At 33.2% G+C, this 25,278-nt stretch overlaps 1 protein-coding gene across 1 annotated transcript; it reads right to left on the reverse strand.

The window, feature by feature from the left end:
* Positions 1–315: 315 nt before the first annotated feature.
* LOC108367160 (uncharacterized) lies at positions 316–25,005 on the reverse strand. Its single transcript, XM_017621756.1, has 5 exons — positions 24,572–25,005; positions 1,952–2,133; positions 1,392–1,549; positions 1,092–1,269; positions 316–989 (listed from the first exon to the last, which is right to left on the reverse strand). Exons 1-5 carry the CDS (start codon positions 24,605–24,607, stop codon positions 806–808), a joined length of 738 nt encoding a protein of 245 aa, XP_017477245.1. The 5' UTR covers positions 24,608–25,005; the 3' UTR covers positions 316–805.
* Between the last annotated feature and the right edge of the window lie 273 nt (positions 25,006–25,278).

Consider the following 25,278-nt stretch of genomic DNA (forward strand, 5'->3'; position numbering starts at 1 on the left):
TTAAATTATGCATTATTTAAGTATTCAATAAATAATCAATTCTAAATATATGCATTCATATTTCTGAATGTTTTATTGATATACTGTTACAGAAAGACATACATATATATTCTTAAGGCAAAAAATAAAAAAAAAACAAAACCATTTCCTATTTTTGTGCTTAACGAAGAAAAATTTCTATTTGTGTAAATATTTATGTAAAGAATTTTTTGAAAACTAACTTTAAACGAACGCTAATTCGCAATGCACTAAAATTTTATTAAAATAAATAAATGCATATGTGTGTTTAATTATAACTTTACTATAACATTACTGTATCTCGATAAATCTTAACGCACACATGTGCACTAAGTAAAAATGTACCTAAAACTCAATTGCTGTTTGTTTGTTTTTAATAACTAAATACATACTTATGTACATATGTATTTTACATCTAATCTTAATGTACATATATATATAACTAATTATAACCTTTCAACAGAGAAAACTTGTTGAATTTAATGCTAATGAAAAATAATAAACAAATACGCAAAATGGGCATTCGTTGCAAATATTCATAAATGTTTTCCTAAAATGCATAAAAAAATTATAGATTTTTTGTCTTGCACCAACTAAACTGCATTTGTGTCAGTACACGGGCATCTTAATTTTCTATAGGCAACGATTTTCCATTATTTTTATGCAAACAAATGTCCATTTTTTTTATGTGTATGTAACAGTATATCAATAGTGCATAGATAAATATTATTTTTAACATAATCCATTTCTGTGTGTTTGTATTTAGTTATTTGGCTCTGTGTTGAAATTATGGTATCATATTTGGCTCCTGTGCTGCCCCCGTCGAATATTTCGGTTTACAAACACAACCACTTTCAACCAGCACATAATCCTGACCAGTCAACGTGACTGGACCCAGTGGTATAACAAGAAACAGGTACGGCACATAAGTTTGAGTACATTCGCCGCGTACAACATCACATTCACCTGATCTGAATTCGAAATGAGAGAAATGTTTAAATTGTACAAGAAGAAGTATATAACGAAAATTTGAAATTCTTTTACAAAGTATAATCTCATCTATTTTTACTTACTCGCAAACTTCGAAAACGACTTGTTGTAACAGATCGGGAAATTTTTGTACAATAGTCACTGGCTGTCCTGAAGTCAAACTAACTCCATACATTGGCGCTGTTGTATTGTAGCGTGTTTTACATAATCGTGATGGCGTTTCTCTGCACTGGACAATTGGTCCATTTGATAGCGAACGTCCTGAAATAGTTGAAAAAAAAAAAATTATTGATAGCGGGTTATGCAAGATTATTTTTTTTTAGTATTTTATAAATATACATTAGTTACTTAGTAGTTGAAAATGTAATAAGTACGCTACTCACCATAACGATTGCTGGCGGGAGAATCGTTGTTCACTTCATCGTAGGCACGCAGTAGTGCGCTTTTTGTTATCGCCGGGTCCAGAGTTGAGGGGAATTTGCTTTGCCGGCCACGTCTGGCGTTGCCATTCCAATTCGAAAATGTTCGTGCCACAGCCGCACTGTTGAAAGATGAAATTAAATATTTCGGTGATAATTTTCAAATTTTAGTGAGAAAATAACTTTTAGAAGGCATTCAAAATTCTTAAGACTTGCATATGCCGCATTTTTATTAGGTATTATATAATAAACATCTTATTGGCAGAATTGGGCATTAAAAAAAATACATAGACATGTCCTTGCGTTGGTCTTTAATGCGGGATTTCCTCTAGGCATTAAATGACAAACGTGGCCATAAAAAATGTGCGCGTCATTGCTTAAAAAATAAGAATTAAGTTCTTTTCTATACGAAATATTTTTTTTTAATTTTAATTTAACTTACTCCTTAACTTATACAAGGTCGAAGAATTAATTTTAAATGGAAACATTTTTGTTGTAATTTTTGTTTTGTTTTTGTATTTTACCTCGGATAAGGTGAGTTGTTTGGTCCTAAACAATCTGGTGAATCGGTGAGCGCATCACCGGATAAGTATTTTAATCCCACACCGCCACTACATTTTTCAGCTTTCTCACTACTAAAGTTAGGCCAAAGAGCCGCTCTGCAAATGCGCATATTTAAAGTAATAATAACTATGGCCAATGTGATCTGAAATTAAGAAATTGAGAAAATGATAAAATATACATTATAAAATGATTAAAAGAGATACATATACAGAAATGCAAAAATCAGAATGCAAAGTGCGATCGAATTTTCTAAAAAAAAAAATATTTGAAAAAAGATTTCGTTTGGATAGAAACGGAACTTTGCATACCCTTTGCACTGTGTTTATTTTGAAAAAAAAAACAAGGAACAAAATCAAATATGTAGAGAAAGAAACGGGATAGTGAAATACATAACTGTAAATAATCCCGTTGGATAAAATAAATACCTCGACCTTCAAAATTACCCCCAGAAAAATAGGTTTTAAATATTTTTGACGTGGAGACCAATATGCAGTGAACTTTTAGAAAGTTTTAAACACATATTTTTGCTTTTTTGCGTCAAGGAATACATGGTCAAAACATAAAAAAATATTTACTTTTGAGGGTCGGTTTTGAGGTCAAGGTGATTTTAAATTCTTCAACTCAAAAGCTTTTTATATCCCGTTAAATTTATTTCGTCATCTCGTTCTCGAGGTATTTGATTTTATGCCTTAGTAGATATAGTGCGGCGCAGGTGTTCATAAATACATATTGTATCGCGCTGCGCTCTGCGCTGCACAGTGAGGCAAATGAAGGTGGTAGAGAACAAATCAGTCTAGAGGTCTCAATGTTCGTCCGATTTTTTATTTTTTTTTTTAATAAAATTTCATAAAATTGTGAGCTGCTGTGGTGTAGTGATTAGCAGTGCGCGCTACCACTCCGCAGGGCTGGGGTCAAGCTCTGGCCAAAGCAACATCGCAAGAGACATATGGAAAAAAATGGTTTTTTTCTTAACAGCGGCCGGTCCTCGGCAGCCAATGGCAAACCTCGGAGTGTATTTCTGCTATGAAAAAACAGCTTTCCATAAAAATACAATCGCAGTTCGGCGTCGGCGTAAAACTGTAGGTCCCTCCCCTTTATGCGACAACATCAAGGCGCACGCCAAAAATCGGAGGAGCGCCAATCTATTATTATTACACTGTATAAAATTATCATTTTTTTCTAGGAAAGTAATTTCTCAGTTTTCTCAGGTTGGCGATTTTAACCCTACTGCAATGTTTGGAATTTACACCTTCCTATACTGTTTTGGGTAATTTTGACCCAATAATAGAAATTAGTCAATTAAAAAAAAAAATTGATATAAGTTAATATTTAATTTTTCACAGGCAAATACTTTATCGGCAAGTGCTGTACTCTTACTGGATCGAAGATGACCTTAAGTACTAAATAATAATTTGGGTCAAAATGACTCAGAAACACTGTGGATGTAAGGAAAAACTATGTTGCCTTCTAGAAAACAAAATAAAATTAAAAGACCCTTTTATTTTTTTGCAAAACCATAGCTGATTATTGCCTTTTAACGAATAGACAACGCCGCAGCTTATTTATTTAAAATTGCCTAACTCTGTAATTAAAGAATTGTTTTTTGAAAATTGGGACATTTTGACCCAAACATTGTAGAAGGGTTAAGCGTTTTTTTTTCAATTTGAAGTTGGCGGCGCAGAGCAGCATTTAAACCAATTAAAAGTAATTTTTAATGAAAATATTAATAATAACATCAAAAGGCCTTTCTAGGGGGTTTTAGGTCCGAGGAATCTGAATTTGTAATTTATTTTTGGCGAAAGCGGCCGCTGGGTGCGCTATGATGCATAAACCATGGAAGGAACATGAAGAATAAGTGCAAACAAGTTTCTTCATGTTTGTTTGCACCGAAGCCCAAAACAAGCGGACACAGCGACCGTTTTTGGTAAAAATGATTTGCAGATTCAGATTCCTCGTACCCAAGAACCTTAGAAAGGCTTTTGATATTATACATATTTGCATAAATTTTTTTTTTTAATTGCCTTAAATAATGCTCTGCTATCACCAACTTCAAATTGAAGAAAAAAACGCTTAAATCGCCAACCTGGGAAAACTGAGAAACTACTTTCCTATATAAAAACCAGGCATTTATAAAAACATGGTTTCATCGGTATTAATCTGTGGAGCTGATTTTTTCAGAAATAATTTAATTTTTTTTTATTTTACAATAAATAATAATATGAAAATGAAAATATATAGTAATTGCGGATTCAAAGCGTTTAGATAATGAAGATAACAATTTGAACGCTGTTTGAAGCATTAGATTGACTATTTGTCATCATTAATTAAAAATCAAATATCCTCTGAAAATTTTATCAGAGTTTATTAAAAAAAAAACATTTAAATTGGATGAAAATTGAGACCTCTAGCCTCATTTGTCCACGACCACTTTTAATTGCCATGCCCATAATTTTTAAGGATTTTTTTCTGAAGTTCATTTCTGTCAGTTTTAGTATGAAACTAGGCCGTGCGCAAAATTTTAATCAGATGGAATATTAATTTTATATTTTATTTATCAATTAAGACCGTTTGCCGCACACTTATGCCGGATTTCCACTAGGCCTTAAATGACACATATTTAAACGACAAAGTTGGGCATTAAAAAATACCTGCGTCATTACGTTAAGAAAAATTGCTATTAGTTATCTACCAGATCCTAGTTCCTACCACCCTAATGTCAGTAAATAAAAGGTCTTCAAAAATCAGTAAACTGTTGCTAATGAAATACTTCGATTATTTAATTAAGACTATTAAAAAAAAAAAAAGCTTATTGCCGAGTGAATCTGTCAAAATCTGTCAAAATTTTAAAAGGGTACCGCTAGGTTCGCCCAAAAAAAAAAATGTCGATAACATCGAGTATATCAATCATTTAGCTATGGAAAAACGCTAATTTTTACTATACCAAAATTATTATTATAATAGTTTTCTTTTTACGCAGAACTTCCTCGAAAAAATGTAATTTTAACCTCTTCTTTATTTTTTGCTTGCGCCAAATAAGTTTGGTATAGTTTAAATCAGTGTAAAAAATACTATCGAACTGCATTTTTAGTTTTCCATAACTAAATGGTTGGTATACGCGATATATGCCAAAATTGTTTTGACTTCTGCTTGCGTTGTTTAAATTCACTTTCATCTAATGAAAATCTTTATTCATATGGAATTTGTGGTAGTTTTTTGTACTTCTTTTTTTAATTTTAAATAGTTTTGTATATTTGTGATCTCATCGTCTAAAAAACAAAGAGTTGGTGTGAAAGTTTAAATGCGAAACTTATTTCCGTGCAGGCAAAAGTATGCACAGATACGCGCGTATAAACACTCGGATATATGTATGTACATATGTATGTATCTAAATGTAATGAATACATAGTTATGTGAACTTGTTTGTGATTTTGCCGATTATATATGGCAATCAATTTAAAACTTCTTTAATTTATTTTATTTTTTTATAGGTCAAAGCAAGTTAGTGAGCCAGCGTAAAAGCTTATTCACTTTCACTACATGCTTCCTCTTTTAGAAGTTGTTAATTACGATTTTATGCGATATGCGCATAAACCAACATACATACATACATACATACATACGTACAACATGCGAACCAATGTAGATATACAAAGTTAATACAATCGACGGCAAACCATGTCCGACGTCTTTATAACATTCCCTTTTTTGGACTATGCGAGAGAGAAATCAAAAAATGTGAAAATTTTATTTGACTATAAATCTCATTATCAGCAGCAATTATACATATGTACATGTGCATAAGCATGTGGTGTGGTTTTGGTTTTTGATAAAACAAAAAAAAAAAACAATGAACCGATGAAAAAATGAATGAACTGATTACTGTGAAACAATTCAATCAATGGCATGCCACAAGTAAATATATTTGCTGCATGTCGTTCCACTAACCTCTATAGAGCTGCAATGGCGATAGAATGTAAATGATATGATAATAGTCGATGTGTAGGAAAAACCCCGCGCACCGCACACACACATACGCTAAATAGTATTTAAATTTGTGTAGATGTGTGTGTGTGTGTGTATGAAGATAATAGAGCGGCTACCTGTGCCACCAAGCCAATACAATAACGAAAGACTTAAGTGACAAACTTTCTTTTCTTCTCAAAATGTCGCACGCAGCGAGCAAGCGAGCGAGCGGCTACTTGTTCATTATTATTTTTTTATTTTTTTTTCATTCTGTTTTTTTTTTTTTTCATTTGATTGCTGTTCCATTTTCTCTCTCACCTGTGCTGCGCGCATGCTCGGTAAAAATAAAAAAAAAAAATTATGAAGGGAAAATCTTATTAATTGCCAAATTTGCTAAGAAATCACTTGTTATTAGGCAGGTATGTACATAATAATTTCACAAAGGCTTGGGAAAACGAAAGTGAAATTCTATTATTCAATTCTTTACATGGCAATGCTTTAATGAAGAAGACAATCAAGTTTGCTATTACATTTGCCTACAAAACTGCCCATTTATGATGTGGTGTAAAAAAATGCTTTATCGCATGGCATGCTGGCACGTCTGTCCGCATAAATATGTATGTGTGTATGCCTAGTATATGAGTTAATGGCATGCCGTGTGAATCACTCTCGCCAACACCCGGCACTTTCATCTCAATGCCCACACTGCACAACTCATAGTTGACGACTAGCTGATTGGCTTTTTGTTTTTGTGTTTCGTTGCCTTCATTTCACTCGTGTTTTTTTTTTGCCAACACATTTGTTCACGTTTTTCAACTCAATTATACTGTGAACGGTACTCTATGCAGCGTTCTTCATATTTCATTTGCACATGCTGCAGTAAATAAAAAATTTTATATGCACATAATTGTGTAAATATGTATGTATATTAGGCATATGACTCGCTTTAAAAGTAAGGCTTTAAAAATAAAATTTAAGTAAGTAAAAATTGTTCAACATAACTTTTTTAGAGATTGCAATTTTTTTTTTCAAAGTTCAAAAATTTATTTCTTTAAAAAAACACCTTGAAAATTGCAAGATCATTAGGATAAGTTAGATGTATTTTATAAAAAAAAATCAACCAAAAATGCATATAAGTTTGAAAATTGCAAGATCATTTAGGATAAATTAGACGTATTTTATAAAAAAAAAATCAACCAAAAATGCATATAAGTTATCGCTTTTGAGATTTTTTAAAATTCCAAATTCCGCAATATTTTTTTTCTTTAGAAATTTTAGCCCCACCTTTAGAACAGAGCTTTTTTTGTAACTATATATAATAGTTTTTGAGATTTTCAAAAAAAAAAATATTGCAAAATCCGGGAAATTGTGAAATTTGGAACTTCTGAAGCTTTTTTTTTGGCAGAAAAAACTTCGTTGTATGATGAAAAGTTCTCACCAATATTTATATATATATATATATGCTTTTTTAAGGAATTTTTATATGTGGTACTGAAANTAATATTTTTTTTCTTTAGAAATTTTAGCCCCACCTTTAAAACAGAGCTTTTTTTGTAACTATATATAATAGTTTTCGAGATTTAAAAAAAAAAATTGCGAAATCCAGGAAATTGTGAAATTTGGAACTTTTGAATTTTTATTTTTTTGGCAGAAAAAACTTCGTTGTATGATGAAAAGTTCTCACCAATATTTATATATATATATATGCTTTTTTAAGGAATTTTTATATGTGGTACTGAAATCGAAATTTTTCAAAATTTACTCGGTTACTTATGAAACTTGTCGCTCGGGGGTTTTTGGGGTCGCTAATTTTGAAAACTAGAACCAGATTCGAGATCAGCGACCGCAGAAATAACCGAGTAACAATTTGAAGTGAATCTATTGAATTTTTTAAAAATTAGCCGCCATATTGGATATGCAATTTTGAAGTTTGAAAAAACGCCACTCGGTATTAAAAAGTATTTCACTTCGTTAAAACTTTAAGAACTTCGCTACCTTAATATAGAAGGGACCTAACTCATTTTCTTTTCAAATTCAATATTGTACAAAAGTCTGCCAATTATTAATCAAAAACCTATTGGATTTTAAAAATAACTACTACAGCATAAAATTATTTACACTCTTTAATAACTAACAGCCTTAAAAAAAATTCGCAGCGAAAGAACTTGATTTTCTATGTTTTTTTTTTCATCACTCGTTAAAGGAATATAAATTTTAGATGGGGTCTTTTCAAATTAAGGTAACGATATGTATTGGGTTTTCAATAAAATTTAATTTTTTCTCTAGGCTTCCCTGAGGGAACTTTTTGAGCCAATTTACACCATTCCGCATCGTCTCTTTATCAGTATATTTAATTAAAAAAAAATAAAAATAAAAAAGTCATATGCCTAATGCACATACATGCATACAAGTACATCATATGAGATACACGTGTGTGTGCACGAAGGTATAATTAACGCTACGATACTCCTATATAGTTAGGTAGTACATATAAAAATACCTACAGTAAAGGGCAATGACATCTCTTGCCATTGAATTAATAACTTGTCAAGCAAAAAATATGTATTATTCTTTATTTTGTTTTGATAAACCTTTTTCAACAAGATTTTATGCACATGCCTAGGTACGCAAGTAAACACATATGTCCATATATTACTGCTATGCTTGTTGCTATTGCTGAAGTTCACCGATTAAGACTTTCTACTTTAGCTAATCTTTAGCTTTTTTTTAACTCATTATAATTATACAATGAAAAGTGAGCAACGCTGAACTCAAAAAAAAAAAAAAAATTCTTCAAATGCCCGAAGAAATTCATGTTTATTGAATTATCTCAAAAAATTCATATCAAATGGTTCCGAAATTCACTTTCCCGCGTGATATATATATGTAAATATATAAATGTTATTAAAATTTTCTAAAGCAAAATAAATTGGCATACTACTCGTATTGTAGCCGTCTATCTACAGCGGTATAAACTTTCCCGTAAAAGAAACGTAGATGCTCAAGATCGATTCTACGAGTTTTTAATTGAAAATGTTTAAAATAAAACGACAAAATATTTGGTGGCATTGTTCATCAGCCTCTTCATCGCAAAGTCGTGGACAATTTTTTTTAAATTAAACCAGATTAATTTTTTTCGAAACATACTTTTAAAGGATAGGTTCAAAGTTAAGCTCCCTTAATCATCTTACAACAGATACCCATATGGCGAACTTTTAATTAAGTCACGTAATAAACTAATTTCATTTTTAGATAGGTGGCAACCATGTCCAGAAATATCTAAGGCTTAAAGCTGCTTCAAATCCGTTTACATTGCAACCATATTGTTATATTTCACTCATACATAGTACTTCCATATAGAACTTTTATTCGTACTCTATTCCTGATAATAGGCCACCCTATGCAAGAATAGGTTTGACTTAAAGTTTTTTTATTTCATTAGGCACTTCCATTTTGCAATATTTTGCTCAACTTACAAATTTACCGCATCTTGGTTTTTAAATAGGTGGCAACACTGCTTGAAATCATGTTAGCACTTCAAATTATTCAAAAATTTTCCCTGTGACTAATTTTAATTTGTAAGATAGGTGGCAACCCTGTTCAGAAATATTTATGAATTATATCTTTTTCAAAAGCCATTCTTAGACAATTCCATATTGTATAATTTTACTTAATTTCCATATGTGATTATCTCATTTTAGTTGATAGATGGGGGGCAATTCTACTTAAAATATGTTATTACGGAAGCTTATGCCAGCACCTTCCGTTTAGTTCCCATATTTCGGTACTGAATAAATTTAAACTTTTTAACATCATTGTAAATTTTTAGAAGCGCGGCAACCCCATTTTATAGTTTTTTTTTAATCTCCCCAAACTTTTTTTGTTTTAAAGTAAAAATTTTAGTATACAGTTGAGTCTTTAAATAATTCAAAATTTTCAGAAAGCTGGCAACTCTGTTTTCCAATATATATATCCACAATAGAAAGGTCCATGCATAATCCCGCATTCCGCTCTTTTTCCACAGTGTATCTTCTCCGTATGATAATAATGCTTTTCGAATTTCAAAAAAAAAAAAATTTTAAAATCAATTTATATTCACAGCATGGTTTATTAACTTTTGACCTATTTGACTTTCGTTTTTAAGTTTATATGTATGTTCATATTTAGTTCAAAGAAAAATTGCAATACCAAAGTCCAAATAATTTTGCTGTATATGGGTTAACCCCGTAGCCACCACAACTGGAATGGTTCATTAATTAACTTGCCCTTTTTAAAAAAACAATCACTTATTTCTTCAACTTCGTTTTTTTCTGTCATATATCATTTGAGCAGTGAAAACAGATACAGCACAAAATTCTACATTTAATCCACTTCATCAGCTTAACTATTGATGAAATTCTAAAGTGTAAAAATATTGTTTTCTTCTATGTATGTATGTAAATATATATATATATTTGGGGCGTTCCATACCAAAATGGACGGGGTTCACACTTCATGTGTTTGATATGTTTAAAATTTTTAGGGTTTATGGTTTATGGTTTATGAATAATAAATAAATATGAAATTTGAGCATGATTAATACATTTTTAAAAACTTCAAACACAAAAACAAAAACAACCCGATTTAATAGTTTTCCAAATATCTCGAGAACAGGTGAGGAAAAATTTGATAAAAATCACACATACACACGTCAAAATTCTCTATGAAAAGGGGTATTTCTAAATTTTTTTCTTGAATATTTTTTCACATACAAAAAAAAAATTTAAAAAAAAGCACAATGTAGCTCTGTGTATTGCGCAATATTTAAGTCTAGTATTACGGGGTGCACTCTACAATAATTTGAGTTATGAATGTTTTTTTACACCGAAGTAGAGTAGAATGAGCACATTACAAATTTACAAATTTTTAATTTGTTTTTTAATATTCTTTTGAGTTTGCAGTTTTGTTTTACTCAACTTCGGTGTAAAAAAAATTCATAACTCAAATTATTGTATAGTGCACCCCGTAATACCGGACTTAAATATTGCGCAATACTTAGAGGTGCCATTGTGATTTTTTTAATTTTTTTTTTTTTGAGATGGCATATTTTCAAAAATTAATTTTTTTTATAAAAAAATTTGTATGTGAAAAATTTTTCAAGAAAATAATTTTTATTTTTTTTATTTTTTTACATACAGAATTTTAATGTGTGTATATGTGATTTTTACCTAACTTCGTTCTCGAGATATTCGGAAAACTATTAAATTGGTTTTTTCGATTTGTTTTTGTTTCTGTACTGTAAAGTTTTTAAAAATGTTCAAATTTCAATTTATTTATTATTTATGTTTATCTATCAACTCTAAAAATTTGAAACATAATCAAACACATGAAGTATGAACCCCGTCCATTTTGGTATGGAACGCCCCACTATACATATGTACATAAATGCATATGTCTGTAAGTTAACACGTATTTGTGTAAGCGCCCATGTTTGTTAAAGCCATAAACGCGTGAACGTCAATTATCACTTCGTTCTGTTCTTACGTTGCATTATTTTCAGAAAACTGGTGGCTACGTCGCGACGTTAGAATTACTAAGCTCTTTGTTAGACGCACGTACATAGAACTCCGAAGAATACTTCATCTTCTTTTCAATAGAAAACACAATATATAAATCAGTACTTAGAATATATGTATGTGCATACAGATGTAGTAGTTCAAATAGAATTGTAGAAAATCCAAAGCGTAAGCACAAGCGGCCAGTGTGTAAAGCCCGTTAGTTAAGAAAAGTCGGGATCGGGATGCTCTTAGAAGTTGGAGTAAAATTGATTTTTACATATTATATATTTTTTACAACGTCTTCAATAAGCAGCATAAATTTTAATTCATTTAATTTTTATATTCCAATCTTGAAGTGTCAGAGAGCTCTTATTTAATGCAGGATATCTCAAAAACTATTCATAGGATTTATATGAACATTTCAGCTAACTTTTTCCAGATAGTTTTGGAAATGTCTTGACTACCTTTACTCCTTAATCGAGCTTCGATTTATTCATGCTAAAGAGTGTATAAAGTGCGATCCTAGGTCTCCGACAGTTTAAAAATTTGCGAGGAAGTGTTTAGATGATTCGACATCGTCGTGCTCCAAGCAGCTGCGCAGTCAGGATTCGATGTGATATTTAGTCTTAATGCGTGAATTCCGATCGATAAGTGTCCTGTCAATATAAAACCCAACAGAGTTATGTGTATAAGGCCTGACCGCCTCCGGTTCAGCCTTGGCTAAAAAGATTTTGCTATACCACATGTCCTAGTTTGCGTCCGACGTTCATTAAGTTGACACGAGGTCTATCTGTCCAAGAGTAGTCTATAAACTACTATCACTAGACGGCATGGCACTCACATTATCCCCCAGTGCAAAGTACCTAGGAGTCGTACTGGATAGTTAACTTAATTGGAAAGTCAATATCGAATTTCGTAGGCAGAAAACATAAGCCAGAAAGTCTACAACGCAAGAGAATCTTTAGCAGAAACTGGGTACTAAAGCCTAAGCTTGTGATGTGGATGTATACCGCGATCACAAGACCAATCCTTACATACAGCGCTCTGGTCTGGTGGTCCGGACTAAGAAAACAATATAAGAATATATATAAGAAGCATACAAAGGACAGCAAGCTCAGTTGTAACAGGTACAGTAAGATCCTACCCGACAGAAGCGCTAGATACTATCCTCATCCCTATCAATATCACCTGAAAGAAGTAGCTATGAAATCGGCGGTCAGACTCAGAGAGTCAGGTCTCTGGGAGACTAGGCACTTCGGCCGTGGGTCGATCATAAATGAAATGCAACTAAGTACGACGACGGACTATATGGTAGGCAATATAGACTTCAGCTGTAACATGCAAGTGTTATTCCCATCGCGAAGAGACTGGAGGAGAGACGGAGTGGCATATAGAGAGGCTACCTTTCTACACACCGACGGATCTAAGATGGAATTCGGTGCTCTGCCTCTACGATTAGGGAAGGATACAAGCATCTTCCAAGCGGAAGGTCTAGGTACCTCCTGGAAAGCAACTGCGAAGCACTGCAACCAACCAGTCCACATAAAGTCAAAGGTAGTTAGTTAGTTAATTTTTCGGGTGTACTAGAACAAGAGACACCGCGACCTAAAAGATCTTTTGTATCTCTTTAAAGGAGTCCCTAACCCAATGTGGCCAAGATTCCTTCGGCTTCCCTAATGAATCCTAAAAGGGCCTTGGTAGACGAATTCCTAATAACAGAGGGTTCGACCATCGAAGATTTGAAATAAATCAATTTTTGTCTGGCCAAACCCGGACAGTGACGGAAAATATGCTCCGAAGTTTCGTTAGCCTCGAGGCAGAGCCGGCATTCCGACTCTGTGATCGCAATTGGTTGTGACCAGTCAGATACCCAGAGAGTAGCCTGATGTCATTTCTATTTGGTAGGACAATGTCGTTTTTGTTAAAAGGGTAGCGATCTCATTGCCTTCAATTCCGCAATGGCCTGGTACCCAGCACAGGGTAACCGTGTTTTTGGCTGCCCAAACTTGTAGCGTGTCAAAGCAGTCTCTAACCAACTTTGATTTCAAGGTTTAATTTTGCGCCATTTAAGATTGCGACTATTTCAGCCTGAAACACCATTTGCCCATGGGAATTGCAAGTTTGGTGCTAGATCCGAAGATGCCTGCACCCGCTCTATCCCCCATCCTTGAACCGTCTGTGTACCAGTGTACATATCTGAGATCAAGGTCAGGGAGCCCGTTTGCCCAATCTTCGCGATCGGGGATTCTCACTTGGAATTTTCTGCCAAAGCAGACTTCTTCCCAAGAATACCTGCATGAAGCTTCTTTGCGAAGAAGTTAGATAATCGAAGTTGCAGCTCCCTCGTGGCTGCTGTTTCCTGGACAAAAATGTGGAGAGGAGTCCATCCCAGGAGCGACTTTAGAGTCGCAGTTGAACACGTTCTTATAGAACCATCAGTCTTGAGCTCAGGCCCCATTTCGTACCAACCAAAAAGTCTTCTGCAGGCCCACATGGCCCGTGTGGCTTTAGCAACCGTTCTGTCAAGATGGGAGTTCCAATTAAGTATCTTATCTAGCGATATCCCCAGATGTTTGACCTCATTGGAGTATTCAAGCACTGTCCCTCCAAGGATCGGTTTATACCTTGTTGTAACGTCAGAGACAGTACTGCCGAACATGCCCCTAACTATAATTGCAAGGTCATCTGCGTATCCGACAACATCGTAACCACTCTCATGTAGTCTGATTAAGAGGTCATCAACAACAAGTGACCAAAGCAAAGGTACTTCCACTCTTTATTTTCTCGTTTTGACTGAGAGTGTCACTTAAGGCCCGGTCATTCACCACACCATTTCCTGAAATATCAGTTTAGTCTGCGCCCATATCTCTGACAGCGAAATACTCAGACGCGACCGTGGTCGAGACCAAGGTGTTGATTACCATTTGACATTCAGAATACACATTTACCTTCCTTATTGACGCCGCGAAAATCGATAGCCACACTACCTTAATGGCACCTTCAATTCTACTGTTCGCTCATTTTAAAATTTAGCAAGTTCCTCAAAAAATCGGAAAGGGAATAGTAGGGGTATACGCTAAGTCTTGAAAATCCCTTGCAACGGGTGTGGATTCTACGATTTTCAAAGTTTTCCAATAGGAAAGCCGTGCAAGGGCTTTGCAACACTTAGGGCATACTTCTAATGATTTCTCTACGAATTCTATAAGATTTTTCTTCTATTCAGATTACTCTGATTTTGCACTGTTTTGAGCCAGGGGAAAATACATACATACATACAAGTGTAGTTCCAAATATAAATATGAAATCATCATTGATTTACTATTACATAAATTCGATAGTCTCGTCGTTGGCGATTGTCGGGATTGAAAACATTAGCGACTTTATATGTCTACCTCTACGAGTACGAGTGAATGGTATGTTTACATTCACACACACGTGCGAAAGCTATCAACGATCATACGCACCTAAGATACTCGTACAATGCACATACGTATGTATGTATGTATGTATGTATGTTAGAAAATGTCAAATACCGTTAGATTGAGGTCGATGACCCATATATGGTCAAGTGGAAGTAAAAATTGGATTGGTAATCAAAATTAAATGCTAACCGCTACTGTTTAGTTACAAATAAATACTAAACAGAAACAACAACAACAATATTATCAATTGAGAACAATGTTACTTAGTTGCATACTCGTCTAAGCGATTGCAGATCAGGCCATTCATTGGTCTCCAGCAATAGTGTATGTATGTAAATAAGTATATGTGTGCGGTTGCAAGTCAGTGCCTATTAAGTGTGTATGTAACATGAGTGTTTTTTTGTAATTAAATACAAATTAAGCGCTATTAAATAGTAATTTTTTAAATTTATTAAATTTATTTTTATATGTGTGTACATATTATATACATACATAAGTATGTAGTGCGAGTATCAGTGAGAAAATTTCATCTTAGTTTAAAATATATGTACATATGTACGTATGTACATAAAGGAATGCTTCCGGGACACTTTCTTGTGCTAATAATATAAATTCGTATTAACGGCAAGTGACCGATAATAACAAATTGCCTCTCTGTCATTCCTACGTAGCTATATGTATACACACATATTTATGTGAGTGCGTCGAAATGATACATATGGTATTCACTTAGGCCAAATTTCAGATGGCCTATTTAAGTAGAAATTGTTGATTAAGTTCAAATATTCATTTTCAGATCACAAATATTGGCTATTTAAATAGGACAAACAAATGCAACAACAATTTCAAGGAGCAAGCAACAGTGTTGCCTCTTGTTTGATATATTTAATTAAATTCGATCTGAAACCCAACGAAAGTTAAGTGACATTTAAATAGCAATCCAAAATTTTCATCTGAAATTGGCCCTTAGAGAGGTATTTAAATATTGATAAAATTCTCAGATTTTAATTTTCCATTTTCTTTTTGCTACGAGTATATTGCAAACAAGTGTCTTTATCGCAGTTTGATTCATTCTACTGCTGAATTTTTTTTCTTAAATGTTTTTGAATGAACTTTATTTTTAATTCGTCCTGCAGAATTTTATAAAATTAAGAAAAATTAATAAATCTTTATAAAAATAAGCGATTTTTATTTTTCCGAAAGCGTACGCTTAACAAAGAAAATTTGAACAAAACTTTAATATGCATTTATAAAGAGGTGCACTGAATTAATGAGAAATTAATCTGCAAGTAATTTAGTGACTGTGCGAAAGTAAAAAAAAAAATGGGTGCGGTATGCGAATTATGAAAGAGGAGAACTCTAGAATATAGTAGTAAGCGCCGTTTTGTCCCTTAACGTCACAATTTTTTTACAGTGTATTTAATTTTTCATAATTTGTCTTTAAGGATCTACAGTAAAATTTTGAACCTTTTTTGGGCCAAATCTAGTAATAATTCCCTTATCCTTCCCCTTGTTCTGTCAAACTATTTATCTGAAGTTTGGTAGACACCTTTATTACTGAGAACAATATAATTATGACGGATCATAAAGTTTAGACGGTCAATACATTAAAACGCAAATCTAGGCATCTAAATTAAACAAATAACTTTGTCAATACAGATTGGTTAACATGAAACTGTCCCATTCCCCTGCTACTTTTTACTTTAAAAACTAAACTGTTTTTCAACACCATTTTTGCACTGGCAAACGCAAAAATGAGTTTTAGGCACCGCAAAGGACGGCATTTGCTAGTTTTAATAATAAAATATAAAAAATTTTCATAAATTTAAGTAATTTTCTACTACACCATTTAAAAAAAAATTAACGTTTTTGTGGAAAAGACTTTTTATTGTAAAACATAAATTATTTAAAAGTTTTCACACTTGCTTTTATTAATAAAATCTATAAAATATTTACATAAAATCAATAAGAATACTCTTCGATTTTTCCCAGACTCACCCATTCATCTATTAACGTTTTAAAGGGACGACTTTGAATTTCTATGAGTCATAATTTTCTCTGTATAGTGGAAATATACTTCGAATCCTGAATGGCGGACCGCCAATATCTTTTTGAATGCTGGTCGTTGGAGCGGGAATCGCAAAAAAAAATATTAGTCATATATAACGTATTTATGGGCCAATTTGTCTGTTTTTACCTTTATTTACCTTTTATTAACTCGGGATGTAACTATGTAATATTGGTGCGCCTAAAAGATGCAGCGATTTCTATTCCCTAGTTACATACCTGATGACAGTACGAATGGCAATTATAATAGGGAGGTTTTAGTTTTTTAAACTATAATTTTATTTACAATATACACTGCTTATGTATACAGAAACATTTTTGTGAAAAATTATCCCGCTAGGTGGCGCCAGCATCGAGGTATTTTGAAAACCTGGTCCAATTAGGTTCAAATTTGGCGTGTGTAGGCGGCCGTTGCGGTGTAGTGGTTAGCAGAGCGCGCTAGCCGCAGATTTTTGCATATTTCTAGATGCCGTCGAGAACGACCTCCACTTTTTTGTCGCGTTATTTATCCCACGTTTTTAGTCAATATATTGGCGACAGAACATATCTTTTGTACAAAACATATTGCTTCTAAAATGCTATCGAAACATAAAGAAATCAACATATAATTGGAGATTACTTTATTTTTTTTGCACCTCAAAGACGTACGAGTGTCGCATTCTCGACCATGAAAATGCCCATATAGTTTTATCAGGCATATTCTCATATGGTGAAACATATTGATAGCTTGATTTCTTTTCTTTCTAATTAGAACTTTTTTTTTTTTACTAACGGAAGAAGGAATTTTGAACTTTTAAGACATTTGCCGAACCAACTTGACTAATTTTATAATTTTTTTCCGCGCCCATAATATTTATTTCCGAAAAGAAATCTTTAAGTTGACATACACTGGCGGCAGAAATAATAGACTCGTCGTACTTTTAAGAATTTTGGTTGTAATTATTTAGTTTGTTTTATGTTTAATATTTTTTTATAAAAGCCTAGGTAGTTAGGCTTTCAAACTTTGAACAAAGATTATAAAAATTCGCCAAATTTTCACAAAATTTTTAAACTTTTTATTCAGAATTTTTAAAAAATTTTTTTGATATGCAGTTTATAAAATTTTACCAATGTTATTGTGGCTTATTAAGATTAATCATTTTTTTTTTTTTAATTTTAGTTCACAATTTTAGTATAACAAAGTGCAAGTTCCAATTGGCTACAAAATACCGTTAATTTTTAATAATTTTTTTTTTTGCTGACGGTGTTCCATGCAAGGTGTGCATCGTCAACAAAAAAAATTTCAAAAATCAGCGGTATTTTCTAGCTACTTGAAACTTGCACTTTATTATACTAAAATTGAATCCAAAAATTTTTCTAAAAATTCTGAAGAAAAAGTTTAAAAATTTGGTGAAAATATGTGCAATTTTTATAATTTTTATATAAAGTTTGAAAAGGGGATTTATATGGTGTTTGTTGTACAGCTAGCCAGGCTTTTATAAAAAAAAAAAACATTATACATAAAATAACCCATCGAATAATAGCCAAAACTCTTCAAAGTAAGGCGAGTCTATTATTTCTGCCGCCAATGTATATGTGTATGTATAACTAAAAAATATATGAAAACAGCGTATTCATAACACACGCAACCACATGTGGTTTAATCTGCAAGATGTTTATTCCAATGATTCACTTCGATTATAAATTTTTTCACTACAAGTGTGCAAAAGTAGGTTAAGTTTATTCACGGAGAAAGAACAATGTGAACCGGCAAACTGAATAAAAATTCCATATGCTTACATACATATGCACAAAACATACATACATACATATATATGTACATATATAGTATACGGCATACGAACATGTCTTATATTTGAAAACAACTACAAATACCTAAGCATACAGGCGTGAAGCCCAGCCCATTATCAGCATCGTTGTCGTTACCGTCGACGCGTCGTAGTCTTTTGGATAAATTTGGTGGAAAAAAAAAATCGAAAATTTTAGGTCAAACGCTTCTCGCTGCTGCCTACAAGTTTGAAGAGATTTCAGCGATGTTGGTGTCAAATAGTAGTAATTACCTTTGGCTTAATGCCAATGTCAGACAGATTGCATTTTGGAACTTTCGTTTTGGCTTAAAAACGTTCAGCTCACTTGGTGGATTTGTTGGAAAAAAGCGGTGTTGGAAAATTAGCATTAGCTTCGTTCGTCATCACATCATAATAAGACTTTACCCATCAAACTTAAATGTTAAATGTAATTTGGACTTGTGTGCAGTTTGGAATGAAAATTATATACAAAGTGAAATTTGCGCTTAAGGCGTTTTGTAAAAGTAACTGGTTGCTGGTTAAAGAATTCCCACGGCCATAAGAGTCAACCGCGTTCAACGAAAATATTCAAATATCTAGCTGATCGGGCGGCATGTCAACAGTAGTGCATGGATACATACATACATACATACATATGTGCAAATGTGTACAACATTTTTGTGTAAGCTTGGAATTGGCTTGTAGTAAATCTAAATGACTTTACGAAAGATAAGATGGGAGTTCGCTTAAATTAAATTAGTACTTTTTCATAATTAGTCATTTAAATGCTTTTTAACTGTCTAAGAGTCTTGCGCGGTGTAACTGGTAGCATTTATTTTATGTAGAATAATTTTGTAGATCCCTTTATTACAAGCCTTTAGGTTTACTGAGACTCCTTCATGAAAAAGTGCTGATAAATTAGATAAAATAAATTACAACTGTGACATTTACTTTGCAGCCTTGATTAAAAAACATTTTGTGTCAAATCAAAACTATACTCTTTTAGTGGATTTTTTTTATACAGTTTGCAATACATACATACATGCATATGATTTTGCTTACAGCCAAAGTATTTTCTGTTCAATGCCAAATCCAAAATGCCTCAAACCAGATTCATTACAAAAATAAAGCTTAAAGAGAGATAAGGCATGACTTAAAGAAGCCGAACTCAATAACATAAATACGTGTGAGTGCAAAAAGGTTGACATTGTTTGGCATAACTGAAATTTAGCTCGAAGCTATTTCCGAAAGTAAGGCAGCAAAAAATAATGAAATCGCCAAAGGCAGCATAAATACAGTCAAACAAAATTCTTCTAAACATAAAATCTCAAAGCGTAATGGAAGAAAAATTTTATAGCGACATTGCAAGTCTCAGTTAAAAATAAATTGGTTAGGAAATGAAGCAGTGATCGATGCCTGTCAACAATTAGATGCACCTTTATGTCAACTGGATCATAACTGTAACCGAAATGTGAAGTTATCGAAAATTTAACGGAGGCCCATTTTAAAGATTATAGTATCAACAATTTTCATCAGTTCATTAGCTATTTAAATGGGGGAGTTATATAACTATGGACCGTTTTCTCAAGTAGGGTTTAAAATTTATCTGCTCTTAAATCAGGGACCGAACATAACAGTTATTGATGAAAATTGTCATCGTAAAATTCACTATGAAAGAAATGTTCTACAACCAAGTGATACATACCCATGGATTTGAAAAAAAATATTATTTGCAATTTTTAGGCAAAATTAAAAAAATAACAGTTATTTTTGATTCGTGTACTATAAATCCAAAATAACCATTATTTTTGGTTTTTATATTATATGTCTTAGATAACAGTTATTGAAGACTTTTATTTATCAGTCTGTGAATCTTACTTTTAAAAGTCATCAATATAAATCAGTCACCGACTTTTATTTTTCAAATCATTCGTATAAAAGTCACTAACATTTTTTGTAGTTAACAAGGTGTTGCGAAACAAAAGTTTACTACGACTTATACAAATGACTTTTATAAGGATGATTTAAAAAGTAAAGGCCACTGACTGAGTTTTATTTATGAGTTTTACAAATAAAAGTCTTCGATAACTTCGATATCTAAGACGTATAATTAAAAAATCAAAAATAACTGTTATTTGCAGATTATTTAGATAAAAATCAAAAATAATTGTTATTTTGGATTTATAACATAAAAGTCAGATATAACGGTTATTTAAGGAGTAATTAAATAAAAGTCAAAATATAATTGTTAAAGAGCGATTTTTTTTTAAAGTTGTAACTGTTACGGTCCCCGCTTTAAATATAACTGTTGTTCTTTAAAAATGAGACAACGGCACTAAATCTCATATCTGAACAATCAGTTGTATGAAAGCTACATTTATGTTATATGGGGTCATTGTCTGGTGTAGTTTACTACAAAAGTCTACTCTTGTTAGGAAGCTAGAGCGCTTGCATTGCTCAGCACCACTTTTGCTTACTCCAGAGCTCAACTCTATGCTCAAAGACGCAGATGCTGACATTGCCATCCGCCATTAGGCTAAAAAGACTCTGACTTCTCATCCAGTCCGGCATACGAGCACCCGACAATTTTTCAAAGCTTCGACTTCTTACCGGAAGAAACCGAATCGGAGCGTTCCGACGCTGAACCAAATGGATTTTTCCCCCCTGCATCCCTAGAAGGAGAGAATGTGAGAATGTCAGCTACGAGAGTAGGGGTCCAATAAATATCTTCACGGATGAAATGAAGCCGAATGGCGGAGTTGTACGAAGTACATTCTGTGAGGAAATCTCAATAAGTTTTATTATCAGGCTGCCGGAGCATATGGAGCATTTTTCAGGCAGAGGTGGCCGCTATAAAAGTTGCAGCTAGTTGTCTATACACCAGTGTTTTGCTGATTAGAAGCGTAAATATCTACTCTGATAGCCAAACTACAATAAAGGCACTGAGTTCACTCATGGTACGATCTAAATTGGTCGGGGATGCCTGATGTATCTGATAATCGCCTTGGAGTATTCCCAATTTAAGCTAGTTTGGATCTTAGGCAGAGTACTTTCGCGGTCATCAGCTCGGACTGGTAGGGCATAGGAGTTTATTGGAGAACGAGGTGAAATTATCTGAGTACTTCCCACTCATTTTCCCCGACTCTCTTTACACTAAGGTTGAAACACCTCGGCCGGTATTCCATCAACGCTCCCCAAGAACTCTGCGGAGTGGACATCAACTTCCTTCGCATCTTTGTTTTAAGCACCCAACGCTTCTCTTAACCTAGCACAGCTTGCCTGTAGTAACCGGTCAAAGGAATTTTTACAATACGTAAGTAAGCCTCTCGGGGTTGTCCGCATAACCTAACCTATGCGTTGTAGTGGTCTGATTTTGTTATGACAAATGATTAATACATTTTAAAAACACGATATCCCTTAAACTGGGGGCATGTTTGTATTCAAAAAGGGTATACAAATAGATGAATAGGCAGATGAAAATCGCTAATAATCGCATTTAATGTTCTTGAAAGTGTCACATGATTGGAAATTCGCCCAAAATTTGGTACAAATGGTATACCAATCATGTGAATATATAAATATTTTTCTTTATAAAAATTACGAAAAAACAATTTGTTCAATTTTTTCAATAGGTGTTCCCTGTATTGTACCAATCGTGTGGCTGTTAACTTATTTTTAAGTATAGAAAAGAAAATAAAATTCTATAGAAATTTCTTTAGTTATGTTTAACTAATGATTTAACAATACTTTAATAGCTGCGTCGCAGATGATCATCAATCAAATATTTTTCAGATTACACTATTGTTGTCTTTTTAATTTTTTTCAATACAGTTTAGTCTAATAAAGGCATACCCGCCAAAAATCAAGTATCTACGTACATACATACGTATGTAAGTGTTACAATTCCCACGCATAAATAGACAGGTTCGCATCTTAAGTCTTTTGATTTGACTCAACATCGCCAGCAATTATGAGCTAGGCTGTTATTAAGCGTATTTTGGCACTCAGCACATACAGGATACATACATGACACTATGTAATTATACAATACATTCTGCTTCACTCGAATAGGCATGCTATGTTTCTGCAAGAATCGGGGTTGTATATTTATTTGTAGGCATCACAAACATCTTCGTTATAATCGCACTTTGAAGAGCGATTCAGATGCAGGACTCTGCAAGCATTTTTTGAGAGTAAAATTAAAAGAATTGCAAATGCAAGGCTACAATGGAAACAAAACATACATAACATAACATATATATAACATAACATATAAACAAACCTATCGAAAAATATACTCTTGTTTTTTTCTTTCGAAATCGAAAAATATTTAGAGGTCGCTCAAAGTGTTTAAAGTTAGTTGTCCATGTATTTTCGCTATAGAATTCTTGAAAATGAATATTTTTCAATCAGATAACACTGTTTCTCTTCAGGAGACTTCCAGTAATAATACCCAATTGTTTATTTTATAATTTTTTAACACTAACGATTTTTTGTGGGTCCCCACATCGCATTTTTTTAGGGTTTAGGCGCTTTGAGGCGATCTCTTAAAACACAGCGTATATTTTGTTTTGGTATAGATCAAGCCTAGCGGCTGAGAGCACTAAAATTCCAACTTTACTTTTTTTTAGACGACCCTAATGTGCATACATATGAACGTTCGGCAAACAAAAAAATCTTTTTTTTTTTAATGTCCTTTGCAAAAATGCTTTATACTCAAGGCTGTACAGTGTACATACATACATATATTAAATACCAGCTAACTAAATGGAAGAACGTTTACTATTTTTGGGCACTGTTTAGTATATGAAAACGTCACACAACGTTTTATATAGTGATTTCGATAAAATTTGGTGTTCTCCCTTATTTTGTTTAGAAACTCTTTGTTGTCCAAAGATGATCCCGACACAAACAACCTTAGTTTCAAAATTTATTTAAAATTGTTATTGAAATTTTTGTGTGAAAAACTGGCACACACACACCTTCCATATCTTACCTTACCGATACGCTACAACAATTGAGTATTGTTGGTTCAACTATAAATCATTTTAAATGGCTTATTATTTGTCTCAGCATTCTCGCCTCATTCCGAATGGGGTGACAAAGTGAAAAACTATTAATTTTCACCAACGACACAACAATGGACGTGTCTTGATTTATTCTTTCATGCGCTAACCGCAAACTATTCAACAAAGTTGATGGGAAGCTGAAATGTTTGCGTTTGTATACATACGTAATTAAAAAAAAAAAACCGTTATTATGAACTTTGGCTGCGTTTAAGGAATTCTTTGGAAGTATGTGCATAAATGTATACACATGTATTTATATACAACTATACAAAGTTCCATGCATATGTACATATGTATATACAGAGATATTTCGAGTACGGGCGAAAAATTGTTTACCAAGCCTTGCGTCTATAACAAAATTTAGCCTTAAAATATTGTACCTAAACTAATCCAGACATATATATTTTCCCAAATACGTAAAAAAACATACAAGCATAGCACACGATACAACATACATATGTATATGCGGGAATGCGCATTTAACATCCAATATATTTTAGTATTTTACAAGCCGATACTGGTTTGACACTGGAAGAGCTTAAGAACAGCAAGAAGAATACAAGATGCTCATTGCCATACATACATACATACATATGTACACTGTATGTGGGTACATATATGAATGCACCAATACAACACAAAGCTGCATTGTGCAGAGAATCCTCCTCCATCCATCCATCCATTCGCTACACAATTTTCTCGCGCTGTTCGTCGTTTTTGAATGAGGTCACTTACATTGGTAATGCTCCTCCAAAAGCACCGGTATGCCATTTTGGGTAATAAGAGTTTTTTTTTTTTGTTGTACGTCAGATTCGGATACTCCAAGAAAATACACAAATAACTGCACGAACGATGCTTTTATCGAAAATGGCTTTAACTACTACGTTGAAATTCAAAATATGCACATTTACATAAATTCTTTTGAAATTCACTTTTCACACTAAACGATCACTTATTATATGCCTTTCTATATCTGTATTTATGTGTGTTATTTGCAGCGTTTCTCTTTCTGATTCAAGGTGTGTTAATGTCTTAAAATTTCAGTCATTTCGTTCGAATAAGACGCGTAAGGAACGGCGGAAGCGATCAAAATGGCAAAATGTAAACGGAGCGTTTGGCTTACGCGCTATATGTATATATAAACGAACCGAACAAGTCGAGTGCTCACCTTAGACTGACGGTTAAAATATCTTTAACGATTTCTTAAGCGTTCGACTGTGATTTGGCGGAGCAGCCAGTTCTTGTCCAACAGCTGCTGCTTGTGGTGTTGGTAGCTGTCGTCGGTCGCAGCTTAATCATTTGGCTACTTGCCTCGGCAGGTTTTGGTGTTTTCGCTCTTTCTCTATCACAGGAACTATATTTTCTTCTTTTACCACTGCAGTCACTTACTAACATATGTATGTATGTATATTAGGGTGCATCACTATCCATACAGAAAAAAA

This window comes from Rhagoletis zephyria, unplaced genomic scaffold (genome assembly GCF_001687245.7).
Source record: "Rhagoletis zephyria isolate East Lansing unplaced genomic scaffold, Rhagoletis_zephyria_1.1 Rzeph_scaffold_02569, whole genome shotgun sequence".
Lineage (NCBI taxonomy): Eukaryota > Metazoa > Arthropoda > Insecta > Diptera > Tephritidae > Rhagoletis > Rhagoletis zephyria.